The sequence below is a fragment of the Rhinolophus ferrumequinum genome, chromosome 24 (assembly GCF_004115265.2).
Source record: "Rhinolophus ferrumequinum isolate MPI-CBG mRhiFer1 chromosome 24, mRhiFer1_v1.p, whole genome shotgun sequence".
In the NCBI taxonomy this organism is placed as follows: Eukaryota; Metazoa; Chordata; class Mammalia; order Chiroptera; family Rhinolophidae; genus Rhinolophus; species Rhinolophus ferrumequinum.
Window position 1 is genome coordinate 25738369 of NC_046307.1, and position 18804 is coordinate 25757172.

The window sequence follows — 18804 nt, forward strand, 5'->3', positions numbered from 1 at the left end:
GAGGTGCCCCCTCCCCCAGGCAGTCACAGCTTTGCTGTCACTGTAGTTTCGTTTTGCCTGTTTTAGAATTTCATATGTATAATTATATTTCATAGTGTATATTAGAATTACACAGTATGTAGTCTTTTGTGCTGTATTCTTTTGCTCAGCACATTTTGTGTTTATCAGTAGTTACTTTCTTTTTATTGCTGAGTACAATTCTACTGTATACCACAGTTTATTTACCAGCTGACGGATATTTGGGTTGTTTCCAGTTTGTGGAAATTCCAGATAAAGCTGCTATGAGCATTCTTTTACAAGTATTTATATGAATATATCCTTTCATTTCTTTGGGTACATTTCTAGTTGTTTAATATATTGTCTAGTTATCTAGCTGTTTATGGTGGTGGGCAAGTCTGGTACCTGTTAGTCTTTCATAGCCAGAAATAGAATTCTCCTGTTAATTATTTTCAAGTACAAACTGTCCTAGATTTGGTTAGTGGAGCCCCTTCAAACAAGCTTTTTTGTCCCTTTGATGTAGCTCAGTTCTTTGAACACTTCCTTTCTTTACGGTATGATGTTCTAGGCTCATCTTGTCTTTTTCCTGTCCCAACCTAGAACTGGCCGTTTTCCCAAGTAGCCTGGTTGGGCCCTTTTAACAGAAAGCGGTATTTGGAAATCAAGATCGGGGGCCAGTATACTTGTTACTAACTGGGTGTTGTCCTCATGCCCCTCATGGCCGCCTTCCTTGGGGAGGCTCCAAACCCTTGCCACAGGGTCACGGCCACCCTGCAGGAATGTCTTCTTTGCTTGACTCTGGTCAGCTCAGTTACTGTGGAAGGGAGAGAGGGAAGTAGGCAAGCATTGACCTTGAGGAGGCCGAGAATGTTCCTGCATGGAAGTGAGCCATCTGTACACACAGAAGTCATCTGCCCCTGAGTAGATGCAGTCTGGATCCAAAGGGGACCACACGACACAAAGCAGTCGACCTCGATGTCCTCGGAAATTGCATAGAGGCTCTTCCCGGAGAGTATCCCACACCTAAAACCAAAAGTCACATGACAGAATAGACAATTTCTGGTTATTCTACGTGTAGGGCGTACAAGTTAAACTTTTTTGTTTTTAAACGGTTGTGCACTTATTGCCTCTTGTGATTTATAGTTTTTTTCTTAGGAGTTCTATTTCAGAGAATGCTATTTCCTCTGGGAGGGATTTGGAGGGAACTAGTGGTGCCCTGTCCTGAACCAGAGCTGTAGGTTAATTTTTTGCTGGGGATTCTGATACCATGAAGAGAATTCTAACTCAGCCCACCCCTGCATGTGTGGTGCGGACTTGGGGTTTTAACTTCTCACAGGTAAGACTTTTGTCCCCAAGTACCTGGGCAAGTGATCAATTTCCTTGCTGTTTCCCGAATTGTACCAGTCCCCGTTTCACAGAAGTCAGCCCTTGCTGGCTCTTAGCTTTGTGCACGTTGCTTAATTACAACTCTTCATTTGAGACAGACATCCTCCACAGATGTTAGTCCTCCAGTTCCTAAGGTCTATTCTGGTTCTGATACCCGAAACTCCTACCTCATAGTTCTGGCTTGGCATCTCATCTTTATTTTTTAGAACTCGGAGATTTCTGACTCACCTACTGTTAAAAAATTGTTTTTATGATTTATTAGACTCCACTTCTGTGTTTGAAGAGGAATGAGTACTTTTCACATCAATTTGTAAGTCTATCAGACTGACAGTAAGTCAGAATGAAATCTTAAAAAGTATTAGAATTTAACTAGTTCCTATTACCGTATTTTGCCATGTTTAATGTGCTCCCGTGTTTTTGGCCCAAACGTTCAGGGGAAAAAATCTTTTGTTTTAATTTTTTAATTCAAATTTTTATTTGTTTACATTTAGGTACTTGTTTTGTGTGTTGTAAAGGAATTTTAGCATTTATTTTTAACATATTATGGTACAAGAAATTTTATGTAGCGGTAACAAATTTACGATATTTACGCATCACAGAAGGCCAAGAACTCTTTGTCATTATAAGTTTGTCGTAAGTTCAACAAAACCAATTATCGTATTCCAGGGTATTATTTTGCATATGGATATCGTTATTGAGTTTAGAATTAAGTTTTTAACTCATAAGCCTAAATAAAAGAATTAAAACCATTTATATAGATACGGAATTAGTACCACCCATGTATAATGCGCATCCATATTTCCCCCTCACAAATTTGGGCAAAAAAGTACACATTATACACGGCAAAATACGGTAATACTTTCCTTGTCATGTAAATAAAAAACCCCAATCTTAGCCTGCCAAGGGTCCAGATATGTGGAATAAAACTAAAATGCCTTCTAGAGCTTAGAAAATCCCTTTCTGTAGAAGGTAAGTATACAACTGGGGGAAAAGAGGAGTTAGAGTACATAGTGAAGAAGCCTCAGAATCAGATGTTTTCGTACCTGAGCTGTGCCATCATAGGAAGCAGAGACCAGCCTTCCATCATGATGTGGGCTCCACGCCAGACTGGTGATCTTGGCTGTGTGCCCTGAGAGGGTCCGGTAGGGCTCTGTGATGGTCACTGGGGATTCGGGGTTGCTCTCTAAAAGACAAGGGGAGAATGAGGACAACAGAACCTACTCACAGGACTGTAAGAACTGGATGCAGTCAAACATGGGAGTAAGATGTATGTTGTGTGTGGAAAATACTCAAACACGGTGGGAGGGGATATAAACTGGAACAACCTTTTTAGAGAGCCAATTAGCAATAACCATTCTAAAAAAACATGCAGCAAACTAGTAACACTGGTTATTACTGAGGGATGAGATATAGGAAGAACTTTACTTTCTAACTTAACATTTTTTGTCATGTTTGAAATATTTGTCTTATTTTCAATAAGAGGAATATATTACTTTACTTTTGAAAGCAGGAAAAAAATAACATTTTAATACCGAAAAGAAAGTAAAAAGGGACAAAGATTGGAATGAAAAGTAACTGAACACACGTGATAGTCCCCCAGTATGGAAGAAAGCAAAGTTACCTATGACAGTCTTTAGGTTGTGCACATAAATGACTGCATTGTTGGACCCAGAGGCCAGCAGATAGCTCAGCTCTGGCTGGCTGCCATGCTCATGATGCCAGCTAATGGCATTCACAAGCTTGTGATGCTGCTGGATGGTACAGATCAGTTTCAGGTTGGGAACCTGAAGTATTTCTATTGATCTGGAAGAAGAAACACACAAAGACAAGAAAGATGGATCATCAATTTACAGTCCAATGCCAACAGGTATCGTCTTCCTTCCATCCATCAAGAAAAGGTGAAATGGAATAGGATAACCCTATCTATCACTGCAAAGGCTACTTTCTTATAAAGAACCAGGTACAAAAGGTTCTCTCTCAAACGAGTATATTCAGCTTTAAAAAAAAAAATCACAACCATCTCTGGAAAGTTGTGTTCATCAGGCTCTTGTAATAGATGGTGCTGAGGAGAAGCTAAAAGAATTAGTGAACCAGTGGCTGAATGTAGACTATGCTACTGTGATCAGCACTGGAAGAGGGGCGGTGAGGACTAAAGAGGACTTCTCCCTAGGCTTACTTTAAACAATTATAGGGAGACCTAGGCTGTTCAGTGCAGGACATGAGCATTACTGAGCGTAAAACAGTACGCAAATACTATCTTTGGAATGAAAACATCCAACTTCTTTTGTAGTTCTCAGACGCAGAGAGCTCCTGAATCATTTACAGATAATCAAGGATAAATCAGAATATCAAAGACAACTAGGCTTCCCCAACTAACATTACAGATGGCAGTAGCCAGCTTGTGATCAAATAGATGTGCAATTACAAAGTTGTTTTTTTAAAGAAACAAACACATACCCATCTTCATTGCCAAGAGCTATGATTTTGCCATCTGCTTTCCAGCTGATCTCTGTGTGTACAGGCAATTTGTACTAGAAAGCAAAACAAACCAATCTTGACTAAAAACATGGTTTCTCTCTGTACGTATGTTACATTACAAATCAATGACAGCGTGAGAAAAATAATCCCTAGAGTTTAAAAATGTTCTAATTATACAACAGCCATTCTTGTAAATAATACATATAATTAACCAAAGAGTTACTAAAAGCAGGTATTCTAATTATAATTTCCTAATTGGGACAAAGAGAGGCCAGTAAATACTAAATGTCTATAGTGTCTAACCTTGTGCAATGAACTGCATTAAAAAGATTTTTATCCCACAATAAAGAATGAAACATATCTGTTGTCTTTGACAACATAGGGTCATGGTCTCCTTAGCAAAAACCATACACTCTGCTCTCGTTTTCTTCCTATCCCTTCTGTGTCATTTCCAGATTCTTTTTTTCCCCCCTAACTCTATATATTGGTGTTCTCTAAGGCTGCCTCCTAGGCCCTCTTCTTTTCTTGTCTCTTTACACCACCTTATACATGCCCACAGCTTCTTCAGCAACCATTCATGTGAAGGATTCCAAATTTCTATTTCCAGCCCAAACTCCTTGTGGGAGGAGCTTCTAATCTATACATTCAACTGCCATAAAAACTAAAAGCTTATTAGAAACAGGAATTTTATCTCTTTTATTCATCATTGCTGAATGTTAATGTTCAGGTAACATTTAAGACAATGAAGTACAATAGTCAATAAAAATAATTCAATTTATAGCTAAATGTTATTTTCATGCTAGCCAGACAAAAATTACGAGCAATAATAAAAAATGCTCATTCTAAAGAGTAAGGACATTTCAACATTTATGGTTGTACTTCAGAAGACAGTTCTAGCACAGATATATTGATAGGAGGGTAAAGCAAATGTGATTAAATTTAGGCATCGAGGCCAAGGAATTATTTGTATTATTTTTTGCAGCTTTTGTGGAAATCTGTAATTATTTCACTAAAATTTTTTTTTTTAAAATGACACTTCTGTTTTGAGCAAAATACCTTGCAGATGCACTTGGACACCAGATAATGTTATTTTTAACCAAGGCCTCACTGGCTGGCCCGAATACGATGCTTTATATCCAAGAGCTGGAAGTTTATAATAAGTCAGCATTGCAATTGAGATAGAACATTTTCTTTTTTGTTTAAGTTCCTTGCTTTACTCAAGGATTAAAGACTTCTAAGATATGTGTTATAACTGACGAATTCACTGAGTTTTTAAAGAACAGCTAAGAAATCTGACTGAGTACAACGGATATGTCTAATAACAGCATTTATGATGCAAGATGGGAAATGAAGAAGACCCAGAGATCCAGAGGAGACTACAGACCACAAGCACTCACTCTGATGGAATTGGTGTCCCTGATGAGTTTGTTGATGTCAAAGGCCTCTCCGCTCAGCTTCCAGGGGTTATGCTGTAAGACAGTCCCTTCTCCTCCACAGCTGTATAAAGTGAGGGAAGGTCTGTCTCCTTCTCCTATGTGAGGGAAGAAAAGAAAGCTTATCAGTTGTTTTTTTCCTAAGCAAATGGCAATTGGTTTATTAGAGCCATCTATTGATCAAAGTATGTTCTCACCTGTGGACAAATTTTGCTAATATGTTTACTTTACATCAATTAAGGATAACATTTTTCAGATTTAAAAAGGAGAAAGATGAATGTTTTGCACTTCACCAGCTTAACTATTTGTTGCTACAGTATGACCATATCATACTGTCAGTTGTTTTGAAAGAATATTAATACATTGGAATAAAGTCACCATTCTTTGCATCTGAACACAGTTGTTGGAAGAAGTAAAAAACGGTATGCTAATTTTACGTTACTATTTATAATGCAACGTATTTGTTTTAAACCTTCTTCTGCCATTGAAAACAGTAAGAGTGCCAAAGCTGGAGTCAAAACATGTTCTCAAAGTTTTTGAGAAGTTACCTTCCCTCCAGAAATAAGTATTTTATATTCTTTGAGCATTTAAATATACAGAGCTGCATGACTTCCTTTGACTAAATATAAAGAGTTATCCTCAAAGCAGTGATTTCTTTAGTGTTACAGCAATTCTCTTGTTGATTTTTAAGAAGCAAACAGTGGTTCTGGTGGTTCTCTGTAAAGGCAAGTTTTACCTTTCACCACTGTTAGAACTAGGACTGGCACAAATCAAGGATAAAGGACCATTTGTTGAATGAATGAATGAATGAATGAACTGTAGTTGCAGTGCTGCTTGAATTCTTGTAATTTACGCCGTCCTCTCTATGTAATGCAATTACTATGGAAATTTAAAGATGTTCAGTATAGAAGGGTAAGAAATGTTTACCAAAGATTTTTGCTAAACACACTCATTTTAAAAGATATTCTGAAAGAGCTATCACTTTAGGAGTAAGGGAAAGATAAGGCTGAGGGGCTAGAAGAGGGAAAGGGTCCAGACTACAATCAAAGGCAAAAAGAGATCATTTGAGAAATTCTTAGTTTTAGAGTTTAGGGAGGCTTATTATGGACGAATGGTTTCCAACTTATCACTCACCACGACTGCCCTCATGGACGCCAGGGGACATAGCAGCCTGCATAAACAGTCACTGCACTAGAATATTGATGACTCTTGAATATCCTAGGATTAAATTGAAAGAAAGAATTCTCTCACATTTGTTAGAGAATGGCTCAGACACTTACCAAGTGACATGGGGGGTATTGGTGGCCCCCAGGCTAAACTGTACACAGTCTTCTTATGATATGTGCTGGAAATCTGTGGAGGTCTTGGGGGAAGGGGGATCACAAACAGATTAAAAAAAAAAGGCACAGTGGAAAACAGAGCATTTTCTAAAAGGTCTCTATTATAAAGTTAGTTGCTGATGCTAGAGAAAAACAGTTTAATGGTAACCTTCTCCAAATGGCTGAGTATAAAGAAGCAAACACTTAAATAACATAACATGTAAGGATATCTACTAACAAAATGAATAAGCCCAAACACACTTTACCTTTCCCCTTCTCTCCCCCCCACTCCTCTGGCCAGTTAGACATCATTTTTCCCATCTCTCCCTGAATTGCCTATACTTTACTTAAATGTCAAATATTCTAATATTCCTGTCGTTCTATAGCAGTGTAAAGGCTATCCCACCTAGAGAAAAACAGAAGACAGAAGATGCAAACTATTCAGCTCAGAACTCAGGTTACTGCTAAGCACGTATTATCATCATGCAAAGGATCTACCTCATCGTCAAGTAAAAGACAAGAAGTGATTTTAGGTTTACCCTGTCATTAGCATCACATTCTTAAACTAAGATGAAATTTTAGAGTAAATAGATTTTAAAGTTTTTGATTCTTCTTTTTTTTTTTTTTAAAGAAACCTTGGTCTCCGGTATTTTTTAAGGTGGTTGTGGTGATTAATGATACGTGATGTGTCAGTAAAAGGCAGCGTGGTTATTACCTTTAGTGTATACTATGTTCTTTGTATGACTTGAGAATCCCACGATTCCAGAATCTATGACTGAACTAGCTGTTGACTTACTTCCACGTCTCTGACATATTTATTGCTATCACTCTAGACAGTAACCCCAAATTCCTTTGGCTAAAAGAAACCGAATAAGCAGTTTAGACTAAATGCTCAACAATGTATACAGCAACATACTTCCTTCTACTACATACCTTTTCTAGTGTGAGTCTGACTATTCAGCATGTAATAACCAGAAGATACTAATTTTAGTGCTTCCCACAGGTCAGATGGGCTGAACCACCATGACCCTGAAAAACTTTTTTGAAAATAAAATTCTGAGTTCTAAGCCTCAGTCTCAGAGCCAGAATTTAAAAATGTTTCCCAGGCCAGTTCTGATGCAAATCCAGGTTCATGAACTCAAAATTAACTCCATCACTGACATTATGGTCAGTGGTGTAAACAAGTCACTGTTTCTCTTACTTGCTGGAGTAGGTGTCATACAATCCCACTTTTCCGTCATCAGTTCCAAAAGCCAAGCAGCCTTCCTTGGTTGGGTGCCAGCACAGCTACAGAAAATACGAGGAAAGGGGCAGATTGTTAAGGGAATCCTTAGGTTCACATGGAAAACTTTCTTGCTCTTGGTGTTTTCTAATGTTAAAAGTAACACATTCTCATTAAGAATTTTAAAGAAGTATTGAAAACAACATAAAAGTTACCTGAATTCTCACCATCTAAAACACCCCAATGCCAATATTGTACTTTTCCACACATGTTTTGTGAATAAACAAAAATATACCATTGAAAAAAACAAAAATAGGTTCTAGCATTCAAGTGTGCATGATACACCGTTGAGTGGGGATAAAAGATTCCAGAACAACTTAGAAAATATGACTCTATTGATAATTAACAAAATTTGGAAAGATACACCACAAATTATCATCAGTGGTTCTCTGGATTACGGAAGGGGGGAATAGAGTGCAGGATACAGTAGGAAAAAGTCTTTTTTTGCTTTCTACAATTATGTACTATTTAGTTTTCTTTTTAAAGCACATTTATTGTTTTGATACTAAATGGCCACACAGAAGTCTCACTTTAGAGAAAAACAAAAAAAAGTTATACATATTGTTTTGTAATCTGCATTCTGTATTTTATAATTTGCATTCTTCATGAATCATTAACATCATTCCACATCAAGTAAAGATCTGCATTGTCATTTTTAATAGTTTGATATCATTCCAATATGTTATGTTATAACTTAATGTATCTTTCATGAATGCACATCCGGATTATTTCTTATTATTAGAAAACATGATGACTTAAATGAAGCTTTAATTTTAAATTCTGAATTTAGAGATATTGGGTTTGGTTAAAGAGGGTCCTTCTGTTTTCCTGTGTCAAACTCTTTCAGAAATACTCTTGAATAATCTTTGATTCCCAATATAATTAAAGTGAAAAGGTATTCTCCAAAAGAGAATGACTCATTTGTAAAAAGTTCATAGCAGGCGCAAACAAAGCTCTCTTACCGCTGTAACCTTGGACTTGACACCCTGCCAAAAATTTTTCACATCATAGCTGTTCTTTATGGAGATTGTATTCCACACGCGGATCATGCCATCCCCAGCGCCTATGGCCAAACAACCTGTGTCCACAGGAGAGAAAGCCAGACTATAGGCGAAGCCACCAAGGGAAGGTAGGGTCCAGCAGCACTCCAGGGTGGCCATGTCCCAACATTTTACCTGAAAAGTTGAAGGATTAGGGCCAAAATGTAAAAAAGATCAGAGAAACAGGAAAAAGAACATTTCAAATAGGATGGGCTCAAAGAGTGAGTAAGGATAATGTAATTTAACTATTCTAGTAGGAATTAGAAAAAGCATCTCTCAGGATGAAAAATCAGTCATAAACTGTAGAGCTCCAAGGGATCCTAGAATACATTTGTTCCCAGAGATGTCAAGTGAATTCAAGAGCATACAATTACTAACCCAGAACCCAGGCCTCCCATTCACAATTTCAGTGGCCTTTCCACTCTGTTGTATTTAGAGCACTGGTGACTTCCTCATTAAGCAAACTGGAAGTAAAAATGAAGATGGACTCAGGACAGTGGAAAAATCAGAGCTGCTATCTCAAAACGCAAAATACCTTACACCAAGGGGAAGAGGAGTGCTAGGTTTTTAATCGTCACTTGTTTAACAGAAGGACTTGGGAGAAAATGTCTATCAAATGAGCCTAGCTTAGTTGCAAAACAGTAAGGTCATAGACTTAAATAAAGCCAATTCTCTCTCAGAGAGATTTCACCAAGAGCGGATGATTTTGCTACCTAAACTATAGACAAGGACATTTTACTGCCAAAGCGTGATGCTTTCCCATGGACACATCTAGTCTTCTTTATCATACCTGCTTTAACAAAAAGCCATCTTGGTGGTTCCTCACTTTTCCCCTACCCCTCTGCGGTTAATGTATTTAGTGCCAATCAGTAACAGGAACTCTGAAATCGGAACTGGGAGCAAGGTAGGGTGTGAGAACTGACGGCTGGTTTGAAAAAACCCTCTAATTCATGTAAGTCCTAAATCACTGCTCTTCAAAGCTGAACGCAAAACAAGCCGTTCTTACATCTCTGTCCATTGATGTGGAAAGCAGCAGCTGTTTGTCATCCTCAGTTTGCAACGGACATAAATTAAATACAATTCTTGAATGATTTTGCCCTTCTGATGAAGCACTAAAGAGGGTATATTTCCGTCTCCAGGACTGAGTTAGATCCCACAGCAGCAATTCACCTCTGTGAAGGAGAAAAAGGCATTAGTTCTCTTTCACAGGCTACCTGAAAACAAGTGATTCTGGGCTCTCCATTGCAAAGTACTTTCTGTTCATTGTTCCTTTAAGGAGAGAAAACCTGTATATGCTGAAATATGCACAAAATGACTGGAAGCTCACACAAATAACAAGGAGTCACTGCCTATGGGGAAGAGACGCAAATAACTCGAGGAATCAGAGGGCACTTGATTGTATCTTTCGTATTTTTTGGACCAGGTGAATGTGCTGGACTATCTTTCGAACAGATTTTCCTAACAGCTTTTATTAGAAAATGCCACCACATTTGTGTAGCCCTAAAGGCTTTAAGACATAATATATCTTTTGGGGGAGCAGCGGGGGAAGTTAGGACCATGACCAACGTTTTGGTGGGATTTTCTGCTTTACCTGTTATTACCTCATTTAAAAGCAGAGGCCTTGTCTGTTAAATTCACTTATCTCAAGTAACTAGAAGCTGGTGCTCAATCAATTTTGTTTCATGAATGACTCTATTCATCCTAAGAAACAGGAAATACTGTAACCTCCCCTTTTTACATGGGAAGTAATTGAAGCTCAGAAAAGGGAAGGGTCTTGCTCATGAACACATAGCAGGTAAGTCACAGACTGATTCTGAACTTCCGTCCTGCCTGACTTCAGAGTCCACACTCTTAACCACCGGGCTATACTTATCCCATCTTTCTGTTTATTAGACAACACAGGTATTTGTCCCATGACTTTTCCATTACAAATGGCCCATCATAATGTAAGCCCCAGCCATCACTTCCCCCAATTTTTTTGTCTACAAAAAGAAGCCTAGGAATTGATTTTGAGGCTAGAGGGGAAAATAAAATATGTCAGAGAGCATGACCAAAAAAAAATCTTACCCAAAAGAGCTAGATACCAGCTGTGTTGGCTGATCCTTGGGCCAGTGGAGTGTCAGCCAGAGGCGTTCTTTAACAGTTGGATCTATACCCCCTCCTCTTCTCTTCAGAAAGGGCAATTTCAAAATCATCACCCCTGCAGATTAAAAGACGGTCCATGGGCACTCAAGATAGTGAAACTACATGCATGACGTCATTAGCAGTTCACAATAGAGTAGTCCCCCTTATCCACTCAACCACGGTCCAAAAATATTACATGGAAAATTCCGGAAGTAAACAATTCATACATTTTAAACTGTGCACTATTCTGAGTATTATGATGAAATCTTGCGCTGTCCTGCTCTGCCCCATCCATCCGGGACATGAATCATCCCTTTATCGAATGTATCCATGCTGTTTATGCTAAACGCCCGTTAGTCACTTAGTAGCCACCTACGTTATCAGACAGACTCTCGTGGTCTCCCAGTGCTTTTGTTCAAGTGACCCCGATTTTACTTAATAATGGCTCCAAAGCCATTCATATAATTTGTATTATAGTATATTGTTGTAATTGTTCTATTATTATTGTTGTTAATCTCCTACTGTGCCTACTTTATAAACTGAACTTTACCATAGTTGTGTATGTATAGGGAAAACGTAGTGTCATATATGGGTTTGGTACTATCTGCTCTTTCAAGCATCCACTGGGGCTCTTGGAACATATCCATATCCCCATCGGTCAAGCAGGGACTACTGTACAGTTGTGGTTTAAAAGTTTGTTAGTTATGCTTACTTAGAATTCAGACCTCGTTTTCTCATGGTACATTATTATGCATAGCGGTTATACTAGTCTAGCTCATTTAAGTTAAACAAGCTTTCATAGGCTCTCTTGGCAACTTAAAACACAGTAAGAATATAGTTTGGGAAAATGAGTTTCCAACTAGAATTGAGTACCCAGATGGTAACACAACCCAAGATTCTCTAAAGTTGGAAGGACAGAGGGTGGAATTCCTTCTTCTATTTGGCAAGAAGTCTAACAGAGGACAAACCTGGCAGTCAACCTGTTGCGGGAGGTAAGTCCCTCCACCCCTGACACACAACTAACAAGTGGTTCTTAAACCCTGTTGTGTATCAGAACCACTGGTGGAACTTTGAAAAATACATATGCCAGGGCCCAACTCCCAGAGATTCTGCTTCAGGAAATCGGAAGACCATTGTCCGTAAGTTTAGAGGTTATCCTTCTGGAGGGATTCTTAGCCTGGTGGTGTTCCCACTTGGGTGTATCAGCCAAAATATGTCCAAAAGCCACCCACAAACCTTAAAAAAGTTCTATTTTCCCAAGTTATACTACTAGTTACCAATGACTAAGCCCTAACTTGCTTTAACATGCACCAATGCATTTGGACAAAGATGACAAAACTTTTGTGGTTTTAAATAAAGTGGAGAAAGAAGACTGCTATAGAGAGAAAGGCTTGATTTTTACTGTACAGGTAACATCCACTCTGCCTAGTTTCTTACTCTTAAGGTGAAAATTCTGCCCAAAGAGATGCTTCGGAAAGCTGAATGACTGAGGGTCTCTGTAATTTGGATAAACCGAGCTTTTAGATTTAAACATGAACTTCTAGAGTGGGTGTGTATTATTTATTCTGCATTTGTGCATTAAAAGCTCTAGCTCGAGCGATCTTTTCCATTCCTCTGATCTAGGCCTTGCCAAGTTCCAGTATTTCCAGTCTCATGACAAACGTCTTATCCTCCATGCCAAACAGTGATCCTTCTGTGACTGTATCAGAAACCCTCATCTCCAACCCAAAAGACAGATGTGAAGAGCACAGAGAGTTCTAGCCCAGGCAAAGCTGGGGAAACAGGTTTATGGATAGAAAAGTGAAGAACTGCTTTCTGACAGATGACACACTCTCAGTACAAGACAGAATAAAAAACCTTCTGCCTCTACCAGATCCATATAGGTTATATTGCAAAAGAAATATCAAACCTCAATCTTACCTCTGCCTCGAGAGCAGCTCCAAATTCGAATGGTCTGATCTTTGCTTCCTGTGGCTAAGTAGCAGCCGTTTGTTACTGGACTTTGTGCTATAACTTTCCCATTGGGAATTTCAGGTTCTTCTAGGATAGAGATGGAATTTTGTTTTTTAATTTGTATGAAACAGGCAGGTATCAAAGAAAAATTAGTTTGCAAGAGTTCCCAAAACTTAGCTATCACTTTCATAGATCTGATCTGTAAAACCTGAAATTTTAAATATAATTCAAATTATACAATTCTACCCATGCGTTCTTTAGCTCTAAAGAGTACAGAACTCTCCCTTAAATGATCTCTACCTGAATTTTCCTCTTGATTTATGGATAAACAATCTTCACCAGGCAGAGGACACCAGGCTATGGAGTGGATCTCATCATCGTGGCCTCGAAGCCTGTGAATAACTTCTCCTTTCTTACTGATGTCAATTATAACCACTATGCCATCCTTGTAGCTGAAAAACAAGAGTTAGAAAACATTTTGTTTTCTACTAAACATTTTGGCTTGGGAATTATTGTGCATTTCTAAAAGTTAAGTGCACTGGGGGTTGGGGAGAAGGGAAGAAGAAATAATTGTGTCCTTTTTCTAAAGTGTTCATTTCACGCTTCCTGGTTTTTAAAAAAACCCTCTCCTTCACAATCAATTCTTGTAATAGTCATACTGAACATGTTGCCTAGCACAAAACTCAAAAACAGTGGAGCATGTATGCTTGAGTTCTACTTTCTTACAGGGACCTAACACTTCCTCTAATTAGAGATGAATAATCCTAATACATTCGGAAAACTCCTTTTTACAAGGGATCCTACTTTTCTAACTATAAACTTCACAAAAGCTGCAGAACTCTCAATTCTAGATCTGGATATTCCAAGGCTGTCATTTTTTGAATTCAGAAGAAACTGAGAAATTCGACTAGCTTTTTTTTAAAAAAGTGATGAAATATTTCAGACTACCCAGCCTACAAAAAAAAAATAATTATCAATACAGTTGAACTCCTCTGTCTATACAGCCCACCCTAACCAAACTTCTGTACCTCTCATCCCCAGAGGGAAATTGCTATTTGTGAATTTTGTATTACATCATTCCTAGCCTTTTCAATATGTTCCTAAAGGAGATACATAATTATTTTGTAATATTTTAAACTTCATATAAATGATATCATCCAGTCCTTTTTTCTGCATCTTGCTTTCTTCACTCAAGTAACTAACTCTAGTTCCGGGTCAGCCATTTATACTGTTGTATAGTATTCCATTGTATGAATACACCTCAAGTTTCTTTATTCATTTTCTTTTCGAAGGACTTCCATTTTTCAGCTAGTACAAACAAAAATGCTGCTATTAATGTTCTTCTACACTTCTAAGACAATTTCAGATTTGATGCCCAGTAATGGAACTGCCAGTATGTAAGATACACATATCTTTGCTTCACTAAAAAGTGCAAAAGTGCTCTCCAAAGTGGGTGTACCTATTTATATTTCCTACATACTAGATAATTTTACAGGGAAAAATACCATTACACTTTTATTTTTCTCCTTAAAAACTTTTTTTCTCATTACAGCTTTATTTAAAAAATGAAATCACAGAATTTATCCATCTTTGAAGACATGGACTTTGAAAACCACCGAGTTATGTAACCCCATAGTCACGTGATCAAGTCTTCAGGGAATAATCACCGTTTTGAAGATCCTTGGAAAACAAATCATTCTGATTCAACCCCATGTCTGACTGTGCCGTTCCCTCTACCTGGAAGACTCTTCTCTTCTTGTGAATTCCTGCTTGTCTTTTAAGGTCAGTTTGATTTAACCTTCTCTGACCCCTGCCTACCACCCTTTCTGCTTCCTCTCTAGTATCCCAACTGCAACAATGCTCCCACTTCACAGACACTGCCGATCCACAGACCCTTTCCATTTTTACTATTACTCACACACATCTGTCTACCTTTCCTCCCCCGTCATACAGCACAGATTTCATGATCCATCATTATAATCGCTCCTTTAAAAGTACCCTTATCTCCTTTGTCCCTTCTCTCTCAGGGGTATTTACTTCACAGAACTCCAAACCTGATTGAATCCAACCATTTCCTTTCTCAACCGGCTTGAATAGTTTCAAGTCATGACCACGATCCTTAGCGTGGCGCTCAACAGGGACCACTGGGCCTAGCATTTCCCTCTGTAAGTTCACTGTCCTGTTCTCTGAGATGACTGTTTTCATACCTTATTCCTGCATTCAGTCCCATTCCCACCCTGAACTTGACTCCACCTCTCTGACTTCATGCCTCAGAGAAAATCGGAAGCCATCAGAATGAAGCACCCTCCTCTTCCAACTAGAACTACACACATACCTGTACCCATTCCCATAGTCTCAGCTGTTCTACTTGTGATCTGGGTCCAGTCCCTTCTTGACTTCTCAACATTGCTCCTATATTTATCACGATTTGTCCCTGCATCAAGATCTCCCCTTTCTGTCTCATTTCCATCAGTATAAAAACATGCCCTTGTTATCTTCTGTTTACTACTCCCTTGACCCCCATTACTCCCTCTGGCTTCATGTCAATGCATATCTTTACAACCGTGTGAAAGCGTGGTCTCCATGTGTATCTTTACTACCGTACCCCCCAGTCTCTTGAATCCACTCCAGTCAGACCTTCTCTTCTAACACTCTAGTGTTTAACCAGTTTTCAAACGAGACGAAATGGACATCTTTGGGAGAGAAGTAAATGGAGTGGTGAGAGAAAGCGGGAGGCCCACTCAGGCAGCTCGTGTGAAATCACCTTGGTGACCAATGAGGAGTCAAATCCCAATGCCAGATCACTTTCCCAATCTAGAGGGAGAGCCGAGAAACAGAGGGACAGAGCTGAGTCATTTGACTCTCTGGTAGTAAATGTTATATCCAAAGGCAAGTACAGAGGGAGAAAAAGTTAAAAGAGGATAATTCCTACATTTGGAGGTTGACTGGAGAAATCAAATGTGAAGAACGAGAAAACTACAGTATTGTGGAAATCAAGGAAACAAAAACTGAGACTGGGAGAGGTGGTAAGGACTTGGAGGTCACAGGAATAAATGATACCAAGGGCTCAGGGGGAGTGGTTAACACCTGTAAATGGTTTCCTTTGAGGAATAAAGGGACAGGGGAAGGTAAAGCAAATGCAAAATACAATCAGAAGCAAAAATAAGTTATCAATACAGATGGTATAGTACTCACCCAATAGCTACTAAATCTTCATGATGAGGTGAGCAAGTAAGACAGAAAATTGTTCTGGGTTCTATAAAGAGGTACTGGCTGTCATTTCTGTTAAACCAGTGACAGAAAACGACTCCTTTTTCATCTCCAGATATTATTAAGTCCTTTACTCGAGGAGACCAATGCAATGCTGATATTGTATGCTTCAAAACAAAACCAACATAGAGTCATTTAAAATAATTTCTTTCTTTAATAGCTTAATGCAAAGTTCTTACTAAGATTAAGTGACTCTTTTCCCACATTCTCTCAAAAGGCAGGTATACAAAGTAATCATCTGGTTTAGAAAGAACTTTCTGGTTCACTCATTTATAGTTTATATCAGGAGTCTTTTTCGTATTTTAGACCTGTGGGCCACAATGTCTCTGTTAAAACTCAACTCAACTCAACTCTGTGGATATAGTCAATACTTAAAGTGTGAACAATATTTAAATGGATGACTGTGGCTGTATTATAGTAAAACAGTTTCCAAAAAAACAGGCAGCAGTGCAATTAGTTCGCTGATCTCCTTCCTAAAAAGTTTCTTACAATGTAGAGCTTCTTATCTAATGAACACAATTACAAAAGTTATCTTGCACAGGTGAGCTAGCAAAACTATACTTGAAGCAAAAGAACCCTCAGCACAGCTATGTAATAACAGTAAGCCATGGTACCTGATGGAGTGCATGTTCTGTCACCACTGATTTTGTCTCGACATCCCAGATTTTCACAGTCCCATCATCGGAGCTGCTGGCACAGAGGTTGTGTTGACCCGGGTGAGGAGAAAACGTGAAGCCAGAGACCCTTTCGGTGTGTCCCACCAACTCCCCTATGACTTCAAGCAAAATCAGACTTCAGATTAAAGTGCTACCTTCCATTTCCGGCAGAACCACACTGTTAGATGATGTGTGGGATCTCACTTGTCCCCTGGTGTAACACAAACATCCAGAAACCTCAAATACTGGTGCTGGCTCTGCCACATGACTTCACCTGAGTCATTTTATCCCATCGAGTCTGTTTTCTCAACTGTAAAATGTTGTTGATACCCCTTGATGTGCCTAGTTCACAGGCTGAGGAGCAGCTCAAATGAAGAATGTGATTCTTAGATCTGGCCAAGGTGGTTTGGAATAGAATAACTATCTGGCCTGCCATATCCCAAGGAATAATCAAAATCTAGTTTCTAATCTGAAAGAAACAAGTATCAAATATTTGCAGGATCTTGCTTAGGGCTTGGCGCTGTAAGCAGCTCCTAACCCCAGGGAGGCTCCTAGGGGGTCTGCCCGCACTGGGTGGGAGAGGAAGGCTACAAATGTTACAAGTGCCTGGGTCTAGAGCTGGATAACTTTTCAGTAAGCGAGCAGGCCCACGTGAGAGCGCCGGGAGGTGGGACCGCTCATGCACAGCGTGGTGTAGCTCAATACTGGGAGATCAGGACAGGACTCAGCTCGGGGATTGTGAGCAAACCTTTCTCCCTGCTGGGGCCTCACTTTCCCCATCTGTGCGGAGGTATGGCTGAAGACACCCATCGGCGCCTCAGGGGAACACCAGAAGTGCAGGAAAAGCGGGAAACGGGTAATGAGTTACCTCGAAAGGAGGGCGTCCCAGGGATCGCGCCTGCGCCCGGGCCCACGCGGACAAGGAAGACCGAGGTCCGCGCCGCGAACCCGAAAAGGCCCCCGGGCACAGCATCGCTGCATCGGGCGCAGTACCAGTTAGGGGAGGGTGGCAGCGTGCGCGGCTCCTGTCCCATGATCACGGGCCACCAGGGATGATGAGGGAAAGAGCCGCTAGGACAGACCGTTCACCGCCCCACGCTGTAACTGGGAAGGGGGCGGGGTCAGCGTGGAGCCCCGCCTCCCCGGGCCTGCTGCTACGGCGCGCGCAGAGGCCCAGGCCGCACCACGCGCTCCTCTCCCGCCGCCGCGGAGCTTGGAAGGGCGGGGCCGCGTTCTGGGCGATTTGCCTCCCAACCTCGCCCTCGGCGGGATGCTTTGATGCTGCCTGAGCCTAGCCTTGGGCTTAGGCATTCTCGCCTCCTACAGCCAAGGTACATAATTAAGGGGTTAGACTGGTGGAATCACCTTCTCTCACCGCGGGTTTTTTCTTTGGACCTATTCAATTACTGTCTCATCAGTAGTTGAACACTGTGTGCTCGGGCACTTTGCTAGTTCTGAAGATGCTTTAAAGATTCCTACAAGAAGCCAATGAACAAAAATGTAAAAGTTCGAATCAGAAATCAACAAGGAAAGAGTTTGTGCAACTGGGAAATGCAGGCTCTGGGTTCTTTTGCAGAATAGAGTGACTCTTGATTTGACCAGATGCCTACTTAAGTTGCTGTGGAGGCAAAAGAATGGCAGTGTCCTTCCAAATCAAACATGCCCAAATGCTCAGACTTCTGCGCTTACGCTGTCTTACGCCTGTATTGCTTGTTTGCATTGGTTATCTGGCACTCCCACATATGTAGCAAACGAAACCTGAGAGATCTAATAAATAATAGAAAGGTCAGACATATATTTGGATGTGGGTAGGGCCACTAATTTTGGAGCCTTCCAATCTAGATTGACTACTACGTGGTTTTGCCA

General features: G+C 40.0%; 1 protein-coding gene across 4 annotated transcripts in view; it reads right to left on the reverse strand.

Annotated features, from left to right (window-relative positions):
* Positions 1 to 18063, reverse strand: part of GEMIN5 (gem nuclear organelle associated protein 5) — a 35290-nt gene extending 17227 nt beyond the window's left edge. For 2 of the 4 annotated variants that reach the window (XM_033096814.1, XM_033096813.1), the window contains exons 1-15: positions 17807 to 18063; positions 16897 to 17057; positions 16208 to 16389; positions 13313 to 13464; positions 12980 to 13096; positions 11003 to 11135; positions 9942 to 10107; positions 8858 to 9070; positions 7815 to 7900; positions 6575 to 6657; positions 5259 to 5392; positions 3841 to 3914; positions 3005 to 3186; positions 2427 to 2566; positions 849 to 1020 (exon numbers count right to left, since the gene is read on the reverse strand). In XM_033096814.1, the coding sequence (XP_032952705.1) occupies positions 849 to 1020; positions 2427 to 2566; positions 3005 to 3186; positions 3841 to 3914; positions 5259 to 5392; positions 6575 to 6657; positions 7815 to 7900; positions 8858 to 9070; positions 9942 to 10107; positions 11003 to 11135; positions 12980 to 13096; positions 13313 to 13464; positions 16208 to 16389; positions 16897 to 17057; positions 17807 to 17972 (2161 nt within the window). In that variant the 5' untranslated portion in view covers positions 17973 to 18063. Of the gene's footprint in view, positions 1 to 848; positions 1021 to 2426; positions 2567 to 3004; positions 3187 to 3840; positions 3915 to 5258; positions 5393 to 6574; positions 6658 to 7814; positions 7901 to 8857; positions 9071 to 9941; positions 10108 to 11002; positions 11136 to 12979; positions 13100 to 13312; positions 13465 to 16207; positions 16390 to 16896; positions 17058 to 17806 lie in introns of all 4 variants that reach the window. The other 2 variants (XM_033096812.1, XM_033096811.1) reach the window with 1 other exon arrangement.
* Positions 18064 to 18804: the final 741 nt, after the last annotated feature.